Genomic DNA, 22,785 nt, shown 5'->3' with positions numbered 1-22,785 from the left:
TATTTACTCAGCGAGGGGAGAGATGTCCCCAGGATTTACTTCAGGCCTCTTTATTTTTGGCTCAGTGGCGGGAAGTGATCAAACTCAGTATCATTTGTCAAAAGTGCTGCCCTCTGCCTTCCACCGGCAGCCCCTGGAAGTCGGCAGCCCCTAGACATTTCAAAGCGAGTGTGTGCCCCCCACCCCAGCATCTGGGGAAAGCTGCATTTCCAGGTGGGAGCTGGGGCGGGGGGTTCAGGATGATCTGAGACTCACTGAAACCTTGTCGGTGAAGCAGGTGCTGTGCTCTGCCCTTCCCAGGGCTGTGTGGGCTCTCGACGCGGGCCTGTCACCATGGGGCGCTGGGATCCTAGGGCCTTGGCAGTGGGGTCTGGGAGGGCTGGGAGGGGGAGTCTGGAGCCCGTGTCGGGCGCCAGGGTGTGGAGCGGCCCCCCACAGGAAGGTGCAGAGAAGAGGCCCCCAGCTCTTCCATGGCAGCCGTGACCATGGCTGCACCCTGGAAGGTAGACAGAGCAAGACTGCCCGGCCTCCCTCACCCTCGGTGGCTTCCAACATGCAGTGCGACGAGCCTGAAAGTCCCTGTGCCCAGCGGTACCCCAGACCCCAACCTCCTACTGAGCCACACTGCACCCCTACAAGCCCAGAGTGGAAAACAAATCTGGGCAGCAGATATATGGGTGTTTGTTAGATTCTCTGTGTTTTGAGATATTTCATTCAAGCAACAAAACAGGTAACTGGACTTGTGACCAAGCCTCTCTCCTAGAAGTTCTCCCGCATGAGGGACCTCAGGAAACACGCGCCTCCTTCCATCCACCCGAACACTGTGGTTCTGGACGCTCACAGCTAGAGGCATGCCGTCTGTACTCAGCTGCGCAGGGCCAATCGCTGGTCTCTCAGCAGCTTCAGGACGGTGAATGGGGTCAATAAAAGGAATATCTCCTTCCCGGAGCACAGCCACTGCCGATTTCGGAGAAGAGCCCAGAGATCCACAGGACAGCAAAAGTTCCCAGTCTCTGGCCAAAGGGCTTCTCTCAGTACTGATTCTGATTTGGGTTCCACTAAGCCAGGGGTCTGCAAGCTACGGCCCACGGGCCAAATCTGGCCCCCTGCCCGTTTCTACAAATAAAGTTTTACTGGAACACAGCCAGGCCCATAGACATCCTGTCTACGGCTGCTCACTTGCTACAACAGCAGAATTGAGCAGTTGCGACAGAAACCATGTGGTCCCCAAATCCTAAAATATTTACTAACTACCCGTCACAGAAAAAGTTTCCCCTGTCCTAGGGCCATCAATCCCTGGCTAAGAAGTGAAAATAAAGGAAGAACAGAAGAGATTTTCCGGATCGCGGTCAGCCATGCACTCACATTATCAGCAAAACTCCTGAGCCTCCATTACAAGCGACGGTGAAGGATGGGAAAGTCACACCCTCCAGTCACAATGAGCGCCACCGGGAGTCGCTGCTGCACCTGAGGACAAGAGTGTTCAACAGACGTCTCCAGAGTGGAAAGCAGACAGAGGTGTGGGGCCCACGGAGCAAGACAGAGGCCACCTCCATCTGGAAACCACAAAGAGGGGGAGGCTGGAGGGAGAGGGCAGGTGACCTTCTTCCACTGGGTCCCCAGCAGGCCCAGGACTAGGAAACTCTGGGTACACTGGCAGCAGGAGAAAGATATGCGGCTGAAAAGGAGATTAGTTTTTGGTCTGAACACTGACCTGTCCACAGCCACTGACCGTGTCTGCACAACACCGGGGAATCAGGTGTCTGAGGGAAGAAAGGTATGCGCCAAAGAAACCAGACTGTCTGGGAAAAACCAAGGTGGCAAGTGCTGGAGCCGGCCCTCAGAGCAAAGCCGGCTGCATTCTGGCCTTTAGGGGTCGGCAGCCTCAAGGGCCAGCTCTCAGCGCAGGCCTGAAAAGCAAGCGTGGGCTGACAAGCGCACCGGGAGCAGGCCCGCGGGCACGGGCGCGTCCAGGAGACCCTCCTGCGGAGACTGTCTCCCTACTCGCAGGCCCTGTACTTGAGTCAGATCGTCTCACTTCCCTGCTTCCATCATCCTTAGAGTGAAAATCCCCAACCCTGCCGATGGCAGCTGAGACCCCGCTGGGCCTGGCCCGCAAGCATCTCTCCAACCTCATCCCTCCAACTCGACACGCTTCACTTCCCTCCAGCCAAATGGCCTTCTGTCTGGAGGACACACCAAGCTCACACCTGACTCAGGGCCTCTGCGCTAGCAACCTACTGGTCTCTGGCATGGGGGCTGCCAGAGCTGGTCTTGCCTCACCAGGGGTGTCTGGAAACGTGTGAGTCCAGTTCTGGTGTGACAAAGAGCCCCAGGGCCACTCCTCTGCCCACTCCTCTGAGACGATCTCACACCAATGCTCCCAGGGCCCCTTAGAAACACGAGTGCACGTAGCACTCACAGAAAGCACAGCGCACACGTGCAGGGGCCCCGCCGTGTCCCGGGCAGCGCTCAGCACACAGCCAGGTGCCCAAGAGCGCGTGAACTTGCGGCAGGGAGGCCGGCAGCGTGCAAGAGAGTGGCCAAGATAAAGGGAGGAAGGCGACCCAGGACAGACAAAGTCCATGGCCGGAGCAGAAAGACCTCCTCCTCCAGACCCGTCCTCCCCGGAATGCTGGTGCTGCCTCCCCTGGGTCTGGGCTACGGGGCACATCAGAGCAGCCCCGGGAGGTCTGTCCCGGGGTGCAGGGCTGAGGGGGGCCAGGTAAAGAGGGAAACACAGACTTTTGAACTGTTTCATTTTTTAACTATGTACGTTTTGATCTCCCCCAAAATAAACATAAAATGTCTAAAAAGAAAGACAGGAGGGACATGAGGTTGCTGCGTCCCTGGAGCCTCTCTGGGCCCACTCCTAGGGGGCGGCGTGGCCTCGTCTGTTCTGGGCATGGGTCTGCAGGAATTGGGCAGGTCTGGGAACAAGTGGTCACTGGGGCCTCCTCCCACCTCACCAATGAATTCCCTTTTCTTCTCACCTTCCTCTTTTCCCTAATTTTATCCACTTCCTTCTTTTTGTGCCAGTCTATATGTCTTCTTTCCCCTTCAATTTAATCTGAAGTTTGATATTTCATATTAAGAAGAGTGATAGCTAACGAAGTTAAGTTAAATGCACTCACGTTAGAATTATTTTGAAAAACACTGCCAGGGTCCAAGGCAGCTTGTCCAACAGAACTTTTCTGTGAAACGGGAGATGCTCTCTAGCTGCTGTCCAATGTGGCTACTGAGCACTTGAAATGCGGAACTGAATTCCTCAACCCAACTTAATTTTCATTCATTTAAACTTAAATAGCCACCTGTGGCTAATGGCTAGCATCTGGGACAGCGCAGGTCCGGCTCAGGGCTGCCAGGTACTTAGATATTCCCGCTGGGAGAAGCTGCTTTGGGTCGGAGCTGACACCCCTTTGCAGCGCTGCTAAAGCTCACCTCTAAAAACACGGATGGTGAAGGAAAATGCAAAGTCCTCAAACTAATAAAGCTTTGTCTCTCCCCCATGGAGAGTGGACCTTCTCGCCTGCTCTCTCACGCCCCCAGGTGGAGAGAACTAGGAAGACACGGTGGCTGGGGCCCGGGAAGCAGCACTTCCCCACAGCGGCTGTTCTCAGATCTGACCAAGAAGCAGCCCCCCGACCCCGAAGCCTGTGCCCACCACAGCACCCAGCCAGAAAAAGCAGGGCCGTCACCGCAGGACTGGCCAAACCAGAGCACCAGCCCTGACCCTGGCAGGTACCCAGGATCTAAGGAAATACTGAAGACTGTTTATAGCTGCAATCTTTCCGAGGAGGCCTTTCCCTGTGACTCAGGAAAGCACCCTCATGGTGGACGTGGGTGATGGATGTGGCTGCGGGCTGGCTGGCCCAGCTCGCCACACGCAGGTGGCCCCATCACCGGGCTGGCTCTGGGCCTGCACTCACTCCGCACCTGCGGTACCATGGGGACTCTCTGCTGCCTTCATGAACTGGCAACACTTTAGATTATTGCACATAAGTCGCCTGAAGAGGTCTCTCTAGAATTACACACTGTGAAATGGAGCTTTTTTTTAGGAGGGAGAGGAAGATGACTGATCTTATTTGCTGGCTTTACCCACAACACACCCCCACATTCAGCATGCATTCGGGAGCCCCATAATTTAACGTGACCTCTGTTTGCTTAGATGCTTTAGAATATCCGTCTCTTCCCCCGCAGCTCCCAGGGCTCTGCACAAGGACCTGTGAGAGCCGAGAACCTGGTCCACATTGTCCCACCTGCTCCGCAGGGATGGGGACGGCTGAACAGGGCCAAGTTACTCCCAAGTCCCCTGCGTGTCCAGAAGCAAAAGGGGTGACACTTCACAAACAACACAAAAAGGTGCTCAACGAGTAAGGACAACACAAAAAGGTGTTCAACGAGTAAGGTGGGCTGAACGCCTGGAGGCAGAACCACAGACACGGAGGAACCTTGGACAGGAGGGGCTGACCGCAAATTACACTCGGATTGTGACTGCACAGAGTGCCAGCACCCTGACCTCCGTGCTGCCCGAGGGTCAGCCGTACTCTGCTTCAAGCTTTCACAAGGGGAGGGTGTAGCTCACTGTAGAGTGCATGCCTGGCATGCCCAAGGTCCTGGGTTCAGTCCCCACTACCTTTATCTAAGATAAATACAGAAACCTAACTACCTCCCCCTGGCCCCCCACCAAAACAATTTTAAATGTTTTTAAAAAAGTTTTTCAAATGTTGAAAAAAAACTATCACAAAACGTTAGAGAAAGACATAAGGCTATCATCTTCTGCTTTAGTGTAATGCTATTTATTTGAAATAAATTATACTGAATGAAAATTCTGCATTAAAATTCTCTTAGAGGATCAGAGAGGCAATAAAATAAGCCTCTTAGCAAAGAGAGATTTTTTTTTCTTTCGAGTTGACAGTATCAGGAAAACCAGCAAGCTGACTGGTTTGGAGCTCTGCTCCTTGCTGGGCACTTTTAAAATCCAACAACTACTGCCTCTCGACTCCAGGCCCTAACGTACACGGCAAGTGCAAAGAGGGGTCAGGCTGAGGTGCTGTCCTCAGGCGCCTTCCAGCTCAGGAGGTGAGCCACAGGTAAGTGAAGATATTCTAAGGAGTTGGAAGAGCAAGTCATCACTATTAAATTTAAAAGATGGTAAAAAAAAATATATATGTTCCAAGATGGTGAGAAAAAGCTTCCCGTAAGTTTCAGAATAAATCAACTCGAGTTGGAGTTAAACAGATGAAAGGATTCGGAGAAGCAGGAGAGGATGGAGAGTGTTCCATAATGGTTCTCAAAGTGGGGTCCCTCAGGCACCTTCTGGGTCTATTGTTTTATTTATTGATTGATTATGTATTATTTATTTACTTATTGCTATACTAAGACACACACTGCCTTTATAACCATCATTATGATGATTTTTCACAGGCTACCAGACGTGATATCAAAAGGGACTGAATGCGGGCACGGACTCTGCTGCTGGGCCAGACGTTGAAGAGATTTGCAAAAACATAGACCTATGCCATTTTTCTCAGTGAATTTTTGTAAATAGTTATTTCTCACAAAACAATCTATTTATGTGAACACATAATGGGTGTGTTATTATTAGATGATTTAACGAATATTTAAAATTTTCAATTTTAGCTTCTAACATGGAAAATACCACAGAGCTACAGTCCACCTAAGTGAAAGCCCTCTGAGACCCAGGACTTTCTCAGAGCGCAGAGCAGTGCTGATGTCCCTTCTGTGCTAAAGGGACCACTTCGCTCACAACGTGTGCAGGTGTGATTCGCGAGCAGACACACCTGCTTTGTGGAGGGTCTTTCTAGAGTAGCGGTCGCTCTGCCCTCCAGGAGACACTGGGTGGCGCCAAGGCACTTGTGGTTGTTACCACTGGTGGGGATGGGAAGCTACCACACCAGTGGGGAAGGCCAAGGATGCGGGGAACCCAAGGCAGCCCCACAGCAGGCACCTGGCTCCACACGTCCCTGGTGCCGAGGGTGCGCTGCCCGCTCAGGGTAGTGGGTCTCAGGTGGGAGGCACTCAGGGTCTATCGGGCATCAAGCCTGTAACAGGACAGGAGTGGGCGCCGGCGAGGGGACAGCTCAGAACAACCACCTGCCACCTCACTCCCCCACCCGGAGGGCAGTGAACTCAGGGCACCTCCTAACCTCAAGACCCTTCTCTTTGCAGAGCCTCCATCCTTCCTAAATTTACACTGGGGCTCTAAGCAAAGACAATGCGCTGTGACTGGGAAGAATGGCAGTTAAAAGCAGGAAATTCCATTTCCTACATAATAATTACACATGAATTTCAAAAAAGTTTTAAGTGCTATTCCTCTGAGTCCTCTCTGAGTTTCACTGAGTCCAGTTTAGGGTTGCACTGGAAAAAGTCGAGAAGAGAGTGATGACAGTGTAGCACAGGAGGCCCCAGGGGAAGGGTTCAGCCTACAGACAGCAGCTTTGCTGTTTTGGGGAGGGGAATCGGGGACTTTCTCCTCAGAAGGGGGCAATCATGGCTGCCTCCCCAGAAAACAGGCACCAACAAAACCACTGCCAGTGTCCTCCTCCAACTTACTCAGGTGAAAACTCCGCTACAGTCAAGTGACTAGAAGGCCAAAAAATTTTTCCTGAAAAGGTAACTTTCATAAAAACATGTGAGGGGTGTTATTGTTATTATTAGATGAATTAATAAATATTTCCAAAATTTCAGTTTTACTTTCTAAAACACGACTCCACCACCTACACCTCTGGGACCACAGCAAGCCTGGCTCTCCGTCTCCGGAGCCCCGGGGGAGAGGGCAGGGGAACGTAAAGGGACAGATTATCAAGAGAAAGAAAAGTTATTACTAAAGGTGGATGGTGTCAAAATCAGCCGAGCTGGAGAGAGGTTGATCAGCTTTCCTTTCAGCAACAGATGTTACGTAAGAGTTGCTGTAGGGACTTTCAAACAAAACTACACTGAAGCAGGAGAAGTAAGACACACAACTGGAGAACAACACTCCAACAGCCTTTAATGTGCTTAAAACAAAAAACTGCTTTAGACAAAGCATTAGCACTTTTAAAAACATAACTGTGGACACAGCACATAAATTAAAACAACAATAACAAAAAACATGACGGCATGTCCGACCCTCCTAAACGGACTTCAGCAATCACTGAGCGATGTACTAAGGTTCTAAATGTTCACCCAATGAGCCCAGCTACGTTTCTACAGAGTTGCACATTGCACGGAGAACAGCTGCTCAGAGATGTGACCACCTCCACAGTTCTCTCACTTCCAGTTACCGTGAGCCCATCGGCAGCCTCACTCCTTAAAATGTGCTATGAAATAAATCAGCAGGAAGTACTGGGTGGAAACCCGGATTCCCAGGACACTTGTGGATAAGCAAGTAAAATTTAAACATTCCATTTGAAACAGAAGTGAAGAAAAGAAAGATGTATTAATGCACATTGTTCAAGAAGCAGAAATTTCTGCTAAAAGATGAAAGCTGCATGACAGCAGTTTGACTCTGGTTATATTCTGCTACGTGGAAGGGTACACCCTGCCATCCACCTTGCAAGGAAAGCTCCTTCCAAGGGGATCGTGCCTAATCTATCCCATATAGTCAAAAATGGCCAAATTCGAAACTCCCTGGGTCATTGCAGAGATGCGGGAACAGGGCCACAGAAGTTAGGGGCCATCGTGCAGGGCAATCAGGGGTCAGCATTTTATTAGCCACCCGCCTGGCTGGAGCACTTTCCCCCTAATCACTCTATCCGCTACTGCAGGGCTTCATCCTCTTGTTAAAAACCCATGCCATCAAACGTTCCCTTGTTCTAGCCACAAAGTGGTCTGCAACATGGGCCACCTGCTCTGTTCTCTTCCATGAGGCCAGATTATTGCCGGCCAGGACTTTTGTACAAGGACTTCCCCACATGTGAAGTGGTGTATGAAGGGCAGGCCAGGTTCTTTAAGGTTTTCTCTGCTGGGAATACTCCCCAAACCTGGCTGCTCGGCCCTGGACAAGCACCTGCTCGGCCCCTCTCTCAGGCCCCAGATGTGCTGTCTTCACACAGGTGCCTCCCAAGTGTCACCTAAGCCGATGCTGTCTGGGATGGTGACGTGACATCAGGAAGGTCTAAAAAGCAGCAGGTGAACTGCAGACCTATTTGAATGGTTCAGGTGAACACATTCAAGTTTGGAGTGATGTTGGCAGACAGGTGAGGAGGAGACTGGGTCTAGTAGTTTAGTTCACTTGCCTGACTCAAGCGTGTTCGGTGAGTGAGTGGGACTAGAAGTGAAGAAGGGAGAGGAAGACCAAGGGGAGAGAGACAACAATGGAGAAGCAAGGATGAACTCAAAGTTCAGAGGGACGGAGTGTCTTGATCTGTGCTCCTGCAAAATGATTCACACAGAGACCTGCCAAGGGCCATGCTTAATATGCCACGTTGCCCCTGGGACCCTTAGGAGGATGGGGTAAGAGGCCCAACATGGCAGTGGTAATTTCAAGCTCCGTAGCTCCAGCTCCTAGACAGTAACGCTAGAATAAACACAGAAAGACAAGCGGGGCGTCACACTCAGACGCTGCAGGCCACCCCTCAAGAGTCTTACGCAACTGACAGTCTAAGACCCCAATCCACCTGAAACACACATTTACTCATTAGTGGCTGTGGTATCTTTTGAGTTGACAGATTTTTTTCAGTTCAAACGTAACATTACCCATCCTTACAGCCAGCCAGGTTCTTGCCCCTAAAACAGGAATAAACGAACCATACACCTTAATTTTGTTGTGTGTGTGACACTAATGGTGAGAGGCTGGGGGCGCACTGGGAAGTCTTAGCAGTTTTAAGGAAAGATCAATAAACCAAAAAAAAAAAAAAAAAAAAAAAAGAAAGAAAAGGTACACATTTGCACAGTGACTAAATTTCATTTAAATCAATTTAGTCAAAAGAGTGACACAGAAGTAAGCAAATCAACTGCAAGATGCCACAGTAAATCTTGATTGTCTGCTACAAAGAAAGGGCAGGGCAAGGCTGGCACAAAAGTATTCATATTTAAGGAACCTTTCGGATTTCTGCTTTTTGCTTCGGGGAGGGCAACAGATTTGCTGGAATAAACCACCTGCTGAAGAGGAGGGAGGCTTAGGATGTACCAAATGATAAGGAAAAGATAACCTGGGGCTAAAAAAAAAATCAGGCAACTGCAGATAACGGCCTTTAAACTTATTTCCCAGATGAAACTGAATGAACTCTATTCTAATTTGGCTTACAGGAAAAGGTCTGACACTTGAAAATTACTGTCATCTGTGATAAGACCAGGGACCTCAATGATCCAGCTATGGAGAACTACGACACCGAATCCAGCAGTTTCTCTGCCACCATCGATTTGATAAAGGGCCTATTAGCTCTGCCTGGGTCCATGCAGCTCCCGGACCCTTAGCCTGAGATGCTCCAGGTCAAGAACTAGGCACAAGGGACAAAAGGCAGAGTCTAGTCCTGGCTCCACAAATGCTCTCAAAACACAATGCCTCCAGGTAGACACAACCCTCATGGAGCATTCCAGCTGTTCCTCGGTGAATCCAAGTCAAGAAGCAAAAGAAGTCAGAACTGGCCAATGCACACAGAGGGGGAAAAAAAAGGTGAAAGAGGCTAGAAGATTGCATAAAAATACCAAAACTAGATAAACCAAAATCTACCAACACTATGGGGGAAGAGTCTTAGGTGATCAGACATCAACAGAGAAAAGGAGCCAGCGCAGGGTACCAGCAGCAAAGGCTGCACCCAGGAAAGCAAGGGTGATCGGAGGAGGGCGATGCAGACGGACCTGGCAGCCTGCAAAGGAAGGGGGAGGTGGGAAAGCGAAAAGGAACTTGAACAACTCACTCCAGTTGGAGAGAGCCTGTGAAACTAGTCTTCACAGGAGGGCTGCTAGATTTAAGGGGCGGGGTAGGGGTGAGGCTGGGGAGAGGGATGATGTACTTGAAAATACCAGCTACCCAGACAGGCACAACTCTTGCAAAAACATTCATATTGCCCCAAAGATGAATAATGAACACCTAAAGAAGTAAAATGGAGAGTTATACAAGACACTAGGGGAAAAAAATCTCATAGAAACATTTTAGAAGACCGCAGGTTTTCTCACCCTCCATTAAAAGGGATTCATGAAGGGGAGGGTGTAGCTCAAGTAGGAGAGCGCATGCTTAGCCTGCACAAGGTCCTGGGTTCAATCCCCAGTACCCCCTCTAAAAATAAACCTAATTACCTCCCCCAGCACCTCCCTACCCCCAAAATTAAAAGGTGTTCATGAAAAAATGGAAAGTGAATATTTAGTAAGAGTTACCTCTGATTCTATTATGTCTTGTCCTTCTTTTGAACTTTTCCCACTTTTCCCTGCTTTGGGTGATTCCTGGGAAAGATCAAGCAAAATCAAACAGGCTTCTCAATTTTTGACTGCTAAACATCAGATAAACCAAAATGCAGTTTTTAAATTACGGATACAATTTAACTATGACTTTTGACAGTCGTAATCAATACCATTAAAAAATTCTACATCACATTGTTTAGTTAGAGGAACGATATTGTGATGTGACGCCCCACCCACCCGATTCAGAACCTCGTTTTCTTCGTCTGCATTATTTGACGTTGAAAACTTTAAGCAGAAACAGGTACACCCACATTTATACAGCGCTCTTGGCATTTCGAAAGATCCACATACGTGCCTTTTTTCCTTCCCATCCTAAACCCTGTGAGAGAGGATTTCTGGGGAGGTTCTGAGACGCTACAGAGCTCCACCTGAAGCAAAAAATATCCCCGCGCTCCCCCTCAATGCAAACGCAGCGCACTCAGCCATCGCTGCAGCCGCCGCTGCCACCCAAAATAACAATACTATTTCAGAGCCCCAGAACGTCCTTTTGGGGAGCAGACAATTCTACCTAAGCATTTAGCGGGGGTCCATTTGCCCCCTTTCTCCCCGGCCGGGGGGTCCCTGCTAGGGTGTGCACCCCGCGTCCCAAGCCCCTGCCCAGGCATCTGTGAAGCTGGGTCAACCACCTCCGCGGCCCCACCTGCCCCCTCACGCCCACCGCGCGCTGCCCGGGGGCGGGCGCCCACTCCGCCCCCTAACCCCGCCCCGGCCGTCAGGACCCGGGTCCCGGCCGGGGCACCGCGGCCCCGGCGCGACCCGCCGCCCCCGCCCCACCCCGGAACTGGCAGGGAGCGCCCCCGCGCCCGCGAGACCCCGGAGCCCCGCCGAGCCCCGCTCCCGGGCAGTTTCCCGCCGCCCTCCGCGCGGCCCCTTCCCTCCCCGCCCGGCCCGTGCGGCGGCCCGGGCCCCGACTCACTTTCTCCTTCTTGTTTTTATTCGGCATGGCTGGTGCGGGCCGCCGCCGCCGCCGCCGCCGCCCCCACCGCCCGCCCCCCGCAGCAGCAGCGCCCCCGCCCCGGCCGTCGCGCCCCCCCGGCCGCCACCGCTGCCGCCGCCGCCGCCGCCGCCCGGGGACTGAGTCGTTCGCTCGCTCGCGCTTCCCCTTTACCAGGCTCCCTGAGGATTCGGCAGCCGCGGCGCCGGCGGCGGCGGCGGCGGCGGCTGCAGCGGCGGCGGCGGCAGCGGCAGAGGCGGAGTCTCTCCGCCCCTCCCCCGGCCCGCCCCTCCCCTCCCCCAGCCCTCGACCCCGCCCCGTCATAGCCCCGCCCCGCCCCGCTCTGGCCCCGCCCCACCGCCCCCAGACGCCCCGCCATAGGCCGAGGCGTCCTCACGTGCCCTAACGCTCTCCTGCATCCCAGTCCCTGCACGCGGCCTAGTTCTACCGCGCCGCGTTCCGGCTCGAGTCCGTCTCAGGCTGGGCAGAGGCGGCGGCGGCGGCGGTGGCGGCAGCAGCGGCGAGGCACCTGCTGGGGGAGACGAGCCGAGTCTGGGGAGCGAGAGTGGGGCTGAGCCTAAGGCGACAGGCCGGTGACCGCTGTGGAGGTTCGGGACGAAGAGAGCAGGGGGCAAGTGAGGCGTGGAAAAGGCACGTCTGAATCGGATGGCAACAACTTCTGCAGCCGGCGGGGCGCGGCCCAGCGCGAACGGCAGCCTCTGGCCTTGTCCCCTCGCCGCCGCGGCACTTGCCGACTTCTGAGGCGGTGGTGGCGGCTGACGGGGCCCAGGAGCCAAGCGAGCAGCGGTTTCGCGCGTCCTTGCTAGGCCCCGCCCACTGGGGAAGTCGCCCCGCCTCCTCCCGCGTCGGCACCGCCCACCGAGGCCCGCCCCGCCTCCTCCCGCCCCGCAGGTCAGGCTCCAGCTACGCCAATGGGATTTTGTTTTATTCTTTAATTTGGCTTGATCATAAGCATATGAGGGATCCGCTGCATAATGCCCAGGAGTCACGTGATTTCTTTCCCCTCTCTAGTAGCTCTGGGGAGATTATTGAAGGGAAGTTTTTCAAGGGAAGAAAACTTTTTGATATACTACTTCCAGTCTTGCTATTGCAGAAATACATTAGGTATTAAGACTAGATGTGAGCGAATTTCAGGTGTGGGAAGCATTGCTTCTCTTAGGCCGCGGTTTTCACTCTTGAAAGTTTCCTTGCAAAGCATTTTCGATTTTTCTGTGCTGCTCTGCTAAAAGCTAAAAGACAAGAAGAAGAAAAAAAAGATCTGAAGTGAGGTGTATCGTGGGAGGTCCTGAAAGTAAGTTCTGCCTGCAGGTGTCTGAATGTGCGCCTTTAGATGAGTATCTGCAGGTAAACTGCACAGCCTCAGCTATTCGTGCAGAAGAAATGGTTTTTGATTAGTCTTTTGAGTGGGTTGGTAGTTTCTCCAAAACAAATAGTTTTTTAAAAAACCGTGGGAGGAGGGTAGAGCAATGCTTCTAGGCAATAACTTTTCATTTTGCAAATAAAATATCTGCTGACAATTTAATAAACCCAGTATCAACCTATATCAAAAGGGATAATTTTCAAACTATTAGTTCATGGCCAAGGAGTTCTAAGGGGGCTGAGGAGCTCCCCCAAGACGAGTCTCTGCCGCCAATATCCTTATATCATAGCCCTTAATGCAGTGCTGTGCATCGTTCATTCATTCAACATTTATTGGACGCCCACTGTGTGCAAAGCATGGTGCAAGGAATTCCATGGTGAACAAGGCACTACCCTTGTCTGCAAGCATTCCACATCCTTGGGGTGGAGACAGAAGAAAGTCAGGAATCAGAAGACGTGACATACGACACGACAAGTCTGTGACGACTGGGGTGAGAGTGGTCTGGCTTGGGAGCATGAAAGAACATGGGAGTATTTTGTTATGGCCGGAGATGAGAGTGAAGGAACAAAGACTTCCAATTAAGACTCCTAGGCTTTGGCGGGGAATTGGCTTTCTTTTTGAATGAATGCAATTCAAGGTCACCGAAGGATATTACACTGGGGAGTGACTTGCTCACATTTGTGCTTTTGAAGACATCCGTGGCAGGAATGTTGGGGGAGAGGAGCAACCAGCATCTAACTGTGGTCCAGATGTGTGGCAGTAACAGGAGGAAGGATCACAAATACTCAGGAGGCCGACTTGCTCCTTGTGGGAGGGAGCCAGCATTGGAGATAAGAGGCTCATGCCCGTGTTTGTATTTGGGGCAACATCGTGATGAGGGACACGAGTGGAGCGTGAGCTTTTGAGGGAATGTGATTTCAGTCGTGGGACATGTCAAGTTGAGCTGCATCTGCTACCTACCAGTCAAGGTGTCTTATCTGGCAAACAGAAATGCAGATCTGACGCTCAGAGGGTCAGTGCATGTCTGGGAAGGTATTTATCAGCTCAATTTGACTTTAAGGGAAAGTCTAGGACAAGATACCAGAAAAGCTGCCTCATTACCACCCAATGACCTTGAAACCGTAGTAACCAGAGAAATTGGAATCAACACTGTCGCCTGGCACATGTGTTCCTCAATGGCCATTGAACTGGTTTTCATTTGCCCACATTGACAAGGGCTATCCCAGATCCAGTGTTAACCAGCAGTTGGTTACAGAATGTTCACAGGGGACCTTGGGTACCGAGCAGTGTCCTGGCTGCTGCAGCATTTACAGGAACGCTAAGGTACATGTAGCTTCTGCTCGCAGAAGAAGGGATTCAAAGTAGACTGTCAATGGGATATAGAGATCGTGTGTGTGTGTGTGCTCATACTCAGATGTGTGTGTGTGTTGTAAGTGTGTGCACACGTGCCTGAGGGTTACCTCTTCTGCGATGCCCCACCTTCCTTCCATGTTCATATAGGCCCTGCCCGTGTTACACACAGTGCCTTCTCTTCAGACCCCACCTTCTGGAGCACTTCTCTGAGATGGCCCGTAGTAACTGAGAATTGCTTTTTCTACGTCTGGCTTCTCTGTACAATGGATTGCTTCATTTGTGCCCCTGAGGTCTCTCTGAGGCTCAGAGAGGTCCCAGAGGACATAGGTCTTTGGCTGCACTGCAGTCACCAGCCACAGGGGCACAGAGTCCTGTGGCCTCACTCACTCTGGGGAGTAGGTGGTGCAGATTAGCAGGGCAGAGAGAAGATGGCCCTTGACCTGGAATTGGCAGTCTACCCTCAGAAGCTCTGCTCACTCGCTTGTCTTGGAAGGTGTCCATGACGGGGGCCCCGCCCTCACCAGGTCCTCTTGAGGCTGGTCCCAAGTTGGTCCTGCCTGCCAGGCTGCAGCTTTGACCTCCCTGACCCAGAGCCCCATCTCCTGGCTCTCTGGACATTAGCCTGAGTTTCTGCATGTCTGTCTTGCCCTCTGGGCTCCTGGATGTTGAGGCGGTGCTGCGCACTTGGAGTTTGGCTGAGCTTCCTGGGGCGGTGAGAGTGTCGTAGGCCTTCTGTGTTTCCCAGTGCCTCGTGCTTGTGGAAGAGACGGATTGCCCTGCTTCTGTGGTTTGGCTGCCATCTCAGACTGTTCCACGGTCTCCTGCTGCCTCTCTCTGGCTGTTGTCTCCCCCTCAGCCTGGCGTATGCCTATCAGCCCCCACTCCTCACCTCTCTGGCGAAGGACTGCCCACGGCCTGGCCCGGACTGGAAGTAATGTCTTCAAGGCCACCCTGAGGCCTTCCCCACCCTAAAAGCTCAACTCACTTACTGCCCGCACCCTTTCCTCAGTTCATTTCCACAGGTATGTCATTACACACTCATTTCTTGTTGAGCTTGGATCTGATTCCTTCATGCACTGCAAATTTGCCTGCAGATTTGGGGTGGAGGGTGGGGTCTACATTTAAGTCAGATTACGTGGATAGGACATACCCACGTAGAGTACTGACCACGGTGCCTGGCGTATAACGCACTCAGTAAGTTTAATCGCCACCACGTGGACAATGATTTGATGTGAGGTGCTGTTCAGTTCTGGGGATCCAAGGACACACCCCAAAGTTACCAACTTTAGGCCCAAGGGCACCCCAAGCACTTTATGAGACTAAGGAAAGCCTCTTTTTAAAAACATTATTCTATTCTATTATTTTATTTTATTTTTAACACTTTTATTGCGGTATGATTCCTGTACAGCATACTATACATATTTCATACTATACAACTTGATGAATTTTGTTAGATGTATACACCAATGAAACCACCACCACAGTCAAGATAGCTAACACTTCCACTACTCCCCAAGAGGTGCAAATAGGAAAGCCTCTTGCTTAGCCCCCGAAGAGCTTTTGATAAATGCCGCGGGCCAGTTGGTCCCACCATCTGGGAATAAATACCACCCAATCCTGCAGCGCATGCCCAGAGTACTTACCCTCTGAAAGCCAAAAGGTGAGAAATTTCTGTAGGTTCTAAAAACCTGAAGTTTCATAAATTGCTCTAAAACAATCTGTGAAAGTTCTAAAAATAAAATAAGTTCTAAAAATATTTTTAGTAAATTTCATATCTAAATATTGAAGAAAAATGGGCAACAAGACAAAATAGAATTTCATTTTCATGTGAATACAATCCCTTTCTTTTTTCCTCCCAAATCCCTAAGTCTAGTGGGGGAGATCAGACAGGACAGAGATAACCTGAGCTGGAGAGAGCATGCTACCAGAGCATTAGAGACCCGGGGCGAGGGGGTTCAGAGAGAGGAGGGCGCGTTCATGGGGCGGCAGGAAGCAGGAAGCTTGCTGGAAGGCAGGGCATTGGTGAAAGCTGGAGTGCACTCAAGTGCTGAATTTGGGTTCTTGTCCTAACTTTGGGGTTATTGGCTTTAACAGGCAGGACACAGACGGCCCAGTCAAGTAGGTCTACTAGAAATAAATTAACAAAAGCCGAAAGCTCTATGTATAGAGACATGCAGGGGCCAAGCAAATGGCTGAGGCAGAGCAAAGCACCCCTGGGAGGATGCCCTGGGAGCTGTCCTACGCCCACCCGGGCAGAGGGAGGCAGTGGTGCTCCCAGAGCCTGGTAGAGTCACTGTCAGAGCCCTGTGTAGGGAGGGAGGCTGGGGAGGGGGAGTAAATGCTCTAAACTCTCTCCTCTCCTTTCCTCCGCCTCTACCCTGCCCCCAGAATCTCTCTCCCCAGTGCTTCCCATTGGCCTAACCACCTGGGACCAGAGGGCCGGGGAATGGTGATGTGTTCCTTGAATGTCCTTTTCCAGGGCATGGAGTGGGACAGATAAGTGGGTGGGGTGGGACAGCTCTGGAGGGGCCTTAAGTGGAGAATAACCCTGTATCTTGGTGGAATAAGAGATTTGGAATCAGAAGACTCGGGTCTATGTGATCTTGGCTCAGACCCTCTAAACCAACGGTTTCCAAACAGGGATGATTCTGACTCTCCACTCCCACATTCCTCCGGGGACATCTGGCAATGTCTGTAGACCTTTCTGGTTGTCACAACTGGGTGGGGGGTGCTCCTGGTACCTAGTGGTTAGAAGCCAGGGATCCTGCTAAACATCCTACCGTGCACAATGGAGAATCCTCCTGCCCCAAATGCTGACACTGCTGGGTGGAGAATCCCTGGTCTAAATCCCCGTAGAAGGGATATGATACCGCCGGCCCTGTTCCTTCCATGGGTACTGTGAGCACCACCGAAGATAGTGGGCGTGAAAGCCAGAACTGAGTCCACAGATGTCACTTAAGAAATTCTCCACCTGGACAGAACTCTACAGTTTGCTGAATGCACTTACAGACACATACACACAAATACACACACACACACACACACACACACGTTGCCATCATCTTTCCGCCCTTTATGTGGAAAAGAGAAAAACCTCAACTATGTCTTAGAAAGATGAGCTCACTCAGCCTTGTCTAGTGAGCAGAGTTCCCTTCCAGGCAACGACCCTTCCCCTGGAGACCTGAAAAGACTGCCTTTCTGAAAGAACTGCCATCTAAGTTTTAACTGAAAGGTAACGAGGCCTCTCAAAAAAATTGTTTTAATTGTGAAAAGACGCACAACACAAAGGTTACTATGTTAACCCTTTTTAAAATACACAATTCAGTACCGTTATGTATACTCACATATTCACATCCAGAATTTTTTCATCTTGCAAACCTGATACACCTGCCCATTGTCCCCTCCCCCAGTCTCTGGCCAGCAAGCACCATTCTACTTTCTGTTTCCATGAATTTGGCTACTGTGGTTACCTCATCAGAGTGAAACCACTCAGCAGTATGTCCTCAAGGTTCATCTATGTTACAGTATATGCCAGAACTTCCCTCCTTTTTAAAGCTTAGTAATAGTCCATTGTGTGGATAGACCACATTTTATTTATTCATTTATCCCTCGATGGACACAGATTGATTCTACTTCTTGGCTATTGTGAATAAGGCTGTTATGAACATGAATGTGTAAATATCTCTTTGAGACTCTGCTTTCATTTCTTTTGGATGTATACCCAGAAGTAGACTTGCTGGATCATATGATAATTCTATTTTTAACTTTTTGAGGAACTGTTACACTTTTACCATAGAAGCTGCATCATTTTACATTCCCACCAGCAGAGCACAAGGATTCCAACTTCTCCACATCCTCACCAACACTTTTTTAAAAATTTAATTTAATTTTTAAAATTATTTTTTCTATTGAAGTATAGGTGATTTACAATCTTGTGTTAGTTTCTGGTGTACAGCGTAGTGATTCAGTTAGAGATAGATATTCTTTTTCATATTCTTTTCATTAGAGGCTATTACAAGATTTTTAAAAAATAAAACTTACTTTTTAAAATTTTATTTTTTATTGAGGTGTAGTTGATTTACAATGTTACTTTCAGGTGTATAGCAAAGTCATTCAGTTATACACACACACACACATATATATATATACTATATACACATATATTTTCAGATTCATTTCCATTGTAACTTACAATGCTGTGCTATACAGTAAGACCTTGTTGTTCATTTGTTTTATATATAGTAGTGTGTATCGCCAAATCCCGAACTCCTAATTTCTCCCTTCCCACCCACTTTCCCCTTTGGTAACTGTAACTTCCTTTTCTATGTCTGCGAGTCTGTTTCTGTTTTGTAAATAAGTTCATTTGTGGCATATTTCAGATTCCACATGTAAGTGATACCACGTGGTATTTGTCTTTCTCTGTCTGACTGACTTTTCTCAGTTTGATGATGTCTATGTCCACCCATGTGTTTTTCCTTTTTGGCAGTAGCCAACCTAACTGGTGTGAGATGGTATCTCATTAGACTTTTGATTTGAATTTCCCTAATTATTAGTGATGTTGAGCATATTTTCATATGCTTGTTGGCCACTTGTATATCCTCTTTGGAAAAATATCTAGTCAAGGGCATTTTTCAATCAGGTTGTGCTTTGTTTTTGGCTGTTGAGTTGTAGGAGTTTCTTATAAAATTAGCATATGAACCGCTTATCAGAGATATAATTGGCAAATATTTTCTCCCTGTCTATAGACTGCCTTTTCACTCTGTTGATTGTGTCCTTTGATGCACAGAAATTTTAAATTTTGATATAGTCCAGTTTATCCTTTATTTCCTTTTGTTGCCTTTGCTTCTGGTGTCATGTCCAAGGAATCATTGACAAATCCAATGTCATGAGGTTTGTCATCTATGTTTCATTCTAACGGTTTTATAGTTTTAGCTCTTCTGTTTAGGTCTTTGATCCATTTTGATCAATTTTTTGTATATGGTGTGAGATAGAGGCCCAGCTTCATTCTTTTGCATGTTGGTGTCCAGTTTTCCTACCACCGTTTCTTGTAGAGACTGCCTTTCCCCGTGAGTGGTCTTGGCACCCTTGTAGGAAACCATTTGATCAAATATGTGAGCGTTTATTTCCACTCTGTATTCTATCCCATGGTTTTATGTCTGTCTTTTTGCCAGCAGCATGCTGTTTTGTTTACTGTAGCTTTGTAAGATGAGAAATCATTTATATAAAGTTCCCAGGAAGGGGTCTGCTCAAGGCTTCACAGGCCTGCAGCCTGTGTGGTCACATGAGGCCCATGTGCCGAAGGCCTCACGCTTTGTTTGATGCTCAGACATTATTGTTTTGAAATTATTAATATTTCTGAACAAGGGGACCCATGTGCTCATTTTGCACTGGGCTCCCCAAGTCATCGCAGTCCTGTGTCTGGGGTGTGACCACGGAGGTGGTGGTTGTTCCTGCCCTCTCTGAACCACCCGGTACCTCCATGTCCTCTCCTGCCCCTCCCCTTGGAGCCCTCAGAGTCCTGGGAGGCTTCCTGGGAGGCACATGAGAGGGCATCCCCCAGCTGCCGTGGCCTGCACCTGCCCTCTGAGTCACGACATGTACACGCCCAGACGTTGGATGCCCTGGGGTCCTGGAGCCCCTGCACCCTGCCTGGGGTGGTGAGAACCCCAGCCCTCTCTTTTCACTGCCCTTTTTCCTGCTCCCCAGTTTCAGAGCAGGGCTGCTTCTCTGCCTGGGGCTCCTCAGATCTCACAGTGATTCTAAGGAAGAAGCGTTTCTTTTTTTTTTTTTAGTTGAAGTACAGTCAGTTACAATGTGTCAATTTCTAGGGTACAGCACAATGTCCCAGTCATGCATACACATACATGTATTCGTTTTCACAATCTGGGAAGAAGCATTTCTGATTGTTACTTTCCTTAGGCTGTGGGTCTGAGCCTGTGGGAGCACATCTGAACCACAGTATCACAGTGACTTATCCTAAAGTTAGGCCTCCTGCTCCATGTGAGATGGAAATGATCATAGCCACCCCTCCAGGCTGCTGTCAGGCTTAAACGATATATGCCTGGCGCATGGTTAGGAGTTGCCTAAAGAACTCAGTCACAATATCAATAAGATCAGCTGCCACTTAACCAATTGTGTGTGTGTGTGAGTGACTGACACGGAAAACAAGATAAAAATATCATATGATACTTGTCTTTCTCTGTCCAACTTCACTTCCCTTAGTATGATCATCTCTAGGTCCATCCACGTTGCTGAGAAAGTTTTCTTTGGGTGACCCTAGTCTCCCTTCTGCTCCTTTCTTACCTACCTAAGTGGCCCTAATGCAAACCTGATCTATGGGAAGGATTTATAACTGTTCCCACCAAGATAGAAGTATGCCCACTTAAAACTCTCTCTGTGCTTTGCCTCTTTCATTCTAAATGAGCTCTGTCCCAAGCATGCGCAAAGTATTGCTCAGGGTTCCATGGTTTCAGCTAACAAGAACCACTCTATGCTAACTTGAGTGAAGGCTGGAGCTTTGCTGGCAGGGTTCTGGGGAGCATGAACACGAAATGAGAGCAAGTCTGGCACCCCCACATTAAGAGGTCTGGGCAGTCTTTTGGGGACAGCCCCCTCCCTGCAGGACCCAGCTCCTGCTTCTCCACCCAGGTGCTCAGACTCTGTAGAGTTGGGGGATGGGGAAGGGGGGCTGTGTTTGACAGCCAGTCCCCAGTCCCCTGAATTACATGAAATTAGGGAGGGAGAATTTCATCAGAGGACAAACGAAAGAGCGACAGATACCCAGGGCCACACTTTGCCGTTTTCCTGGCCTTTTGAACCCAGAGCGCTCATCTGGCTGACGGTGAGCGCTGGGCCTGTCCTCCACGGGGCCTGCCTTGTTCTCAGAGACGTCTGGTACCACCTTTCCCTGCAGCCACAGCGAGCTGGCCCAGAGGTAGGGGACCCACACAAGGGGAGCCGATCTGCAGTCTGGGCAGCAGTGTGGGACGCATCCTGGTGTGAGAAGTTTTGCTGGACCATCTGAACTGAGTGATTTGGAGAGAATGCGGCAAAGTCAGAAGGGCTGTGGCTGAAGACTTAGGAAGTACGGGGAGCTGGGGAGGCCATGTTGGTCGCAGTCAAGCTGAACTTGTGAGGGACGGAAGTGAGAGGAAAGATACAGAGATCAGAGATCAAGGAAGCCAGGGGCAGGGGGACTGGAAAACCCCAGACACATTGGAAACAGCATTGCAGAGGTCAGAGATGGCTCAGAGCTTCCCCTGTCCTCCAGCCCCCAGTTCCCAGAGGCCAGGCCCCATCAGAGCTCCTGCCCTTGGCTTTCCCTATGGTTCTGACCTCTGGGCAGCCTTACAGTGGACTGTGCTTTGGGCTAGTCTGAGTGTCTGTCCTGTCAGCCGAAAGGTCTCATGGTAGCACTGTGAACTGAATGTTTGTATCCTCCTCAAATTCATATGTTGAAACTCTAATCCCCAACTTACGGTGTCCGGAGATGGAGCCGCTGAGCGGTGGTTAGGGCAGGAGAGTGGGGACCTCAGGCTGGGATTAGTGCTCTAATCAGTAGCACAGGTAAACTTGTGGCGTCTCTCTCTGTGTCTCTTCCTGTCTCTGCCATGTGACCACTCAGTCGATCAGGAAGCGGTCTCTCACCAGACACCAGATCTGCTGGTACCTTGATCATGGACTTCCCAGCTTCTAGAACGGTGAGAAATAAGTTTGTAGCTTAAACCACCCAATCTTTGGTGTTCCATTGTAGCAGCCCAAACTGCCGCAGTAGTAATACAGGTAGATTGCATTAATGGCCTCAGTTCTTCCCTCCTCACACTTTTTATCATGTGATTTTTGCAGGGCCCTCCCTCTGTGGGTGGAGCATGCTTCTAGCCTTGTAACCTTGGATTCTGCCAAGGATTTGTGATGGCCAGAAGGATGAGACAGAGTGAAGGTGTTTCAGTTCCAAGCCTAAGCTTCAATGGGCTGGAGTGCTTCTGCCTTCGCCTTGGGGTAAATGTGCCCAGACCAGCTTCTCTTGGTGGCACATTGTCCTTGGAGCAAGGCCTTCCCTGCCAACTCCACCTGCATTAGCCACCCCTAGGCAGCCACAGGTGTGGGAGTGATCTCCACCGAGCCCAGCCTGGATCAGCTGACTATCCTGTAACCCTCAGGTGACCCGCAGATCTGAGATGAAAAGATGTTTGTTTAAGTCTTTGAGTTTTGGGATGTTTTTGTTACACAGCCCATTTGGCAAAGCTACATGATACAAGATCTAACCAAACTATCAAAGGAAATATAATAACCTTCCAAGTCCACCTTTCCTGCTACTATTTGTTCATCATTTATTACACTCCTCGTCTGTGTCTCTGGAGCTGAGTTTACAGCAGATAAGAAAACAAGCCCTTCCCTTGCAGAGCCTGCGCCCTAATGGGGGAAGACACACAACACATTTGCTGGCAAGCAGATGAGTGAGACCATCTCAGATATTGACAGGCTATGAAGAAACCAAACCCGAAACAAAGTGAGGAATGGGTTAGCCCATGCTGTCTAGTACAGTGGTCACTAGCCACATGGGCATTTATTTTTAAATTAATTAGAATGAAATAAAATGGAAGATTCAACTGTTTAGCCACACCAGCCATATGTCAAGGATGCAGTAGCCACATGTTTCTAGTGGCTACCACATTGGACAGCATGGATACAGGACATTCTCATCGTCCCAGAA

The 22,785-nt window shown here is 50.0% G+C and overlaps 1 protein-coding gene across 2 annotated transcripts in view; it reads right to left on the bottom strand.

The window, feature by feature from the left end:
- PPP2R5C (protein phosphatase 2 regulatory subunit B'gamma) overlaps positions 1-11,387 on the bottom strand; it is a 120,863-nt gene extending 109,476 nt beyond the window's left edge. Inside the window, exons 1-2 of one of the 2 annotated variants that reach the window (XM_031454323.2) lie at positions 11,321-11,387; positions 10,321-10,386 (exon numbers count right to left, since the gene is read on the bottom strand). In XM_031454323.2, coding sequence (XP_031310183.2) covers positions 10,321-10,386; positions 11,321-11,347 — 93 coding nt within the window. In that variant the 5' untranslated portion in view covers positions 11,348-11,387. The remainder of the gene's footprint in view (positions 1-10,320; positions 10,387-11,320) is intronic. The other variant, XM_031454325.2, reaches the window with a different exon arrangement.
- Between the last annotated feature and the right edge of the window lie 11,398 nt (positions 11,388-22,785).

Source organism: Camelus dromedarius, chromosome 5, assembly GCF_036321535.1.
Source record: "Camelus dromedarius isolate mCamDro1 chromosome 5, mCamDro1.pat, whole genome shotgun sequence".
Lineage (NCBI taxonomy): Eukaryota > Metazoa > Chordata > Mammalia > Artiodactyla > Camelidae > Camelus > Camelus dromedarius.
The sequence above is the reverse complement of the archived record's forward strand: the minus strand, read 5'-3'. Positions and strand labels throughout refer to the sequence as shown.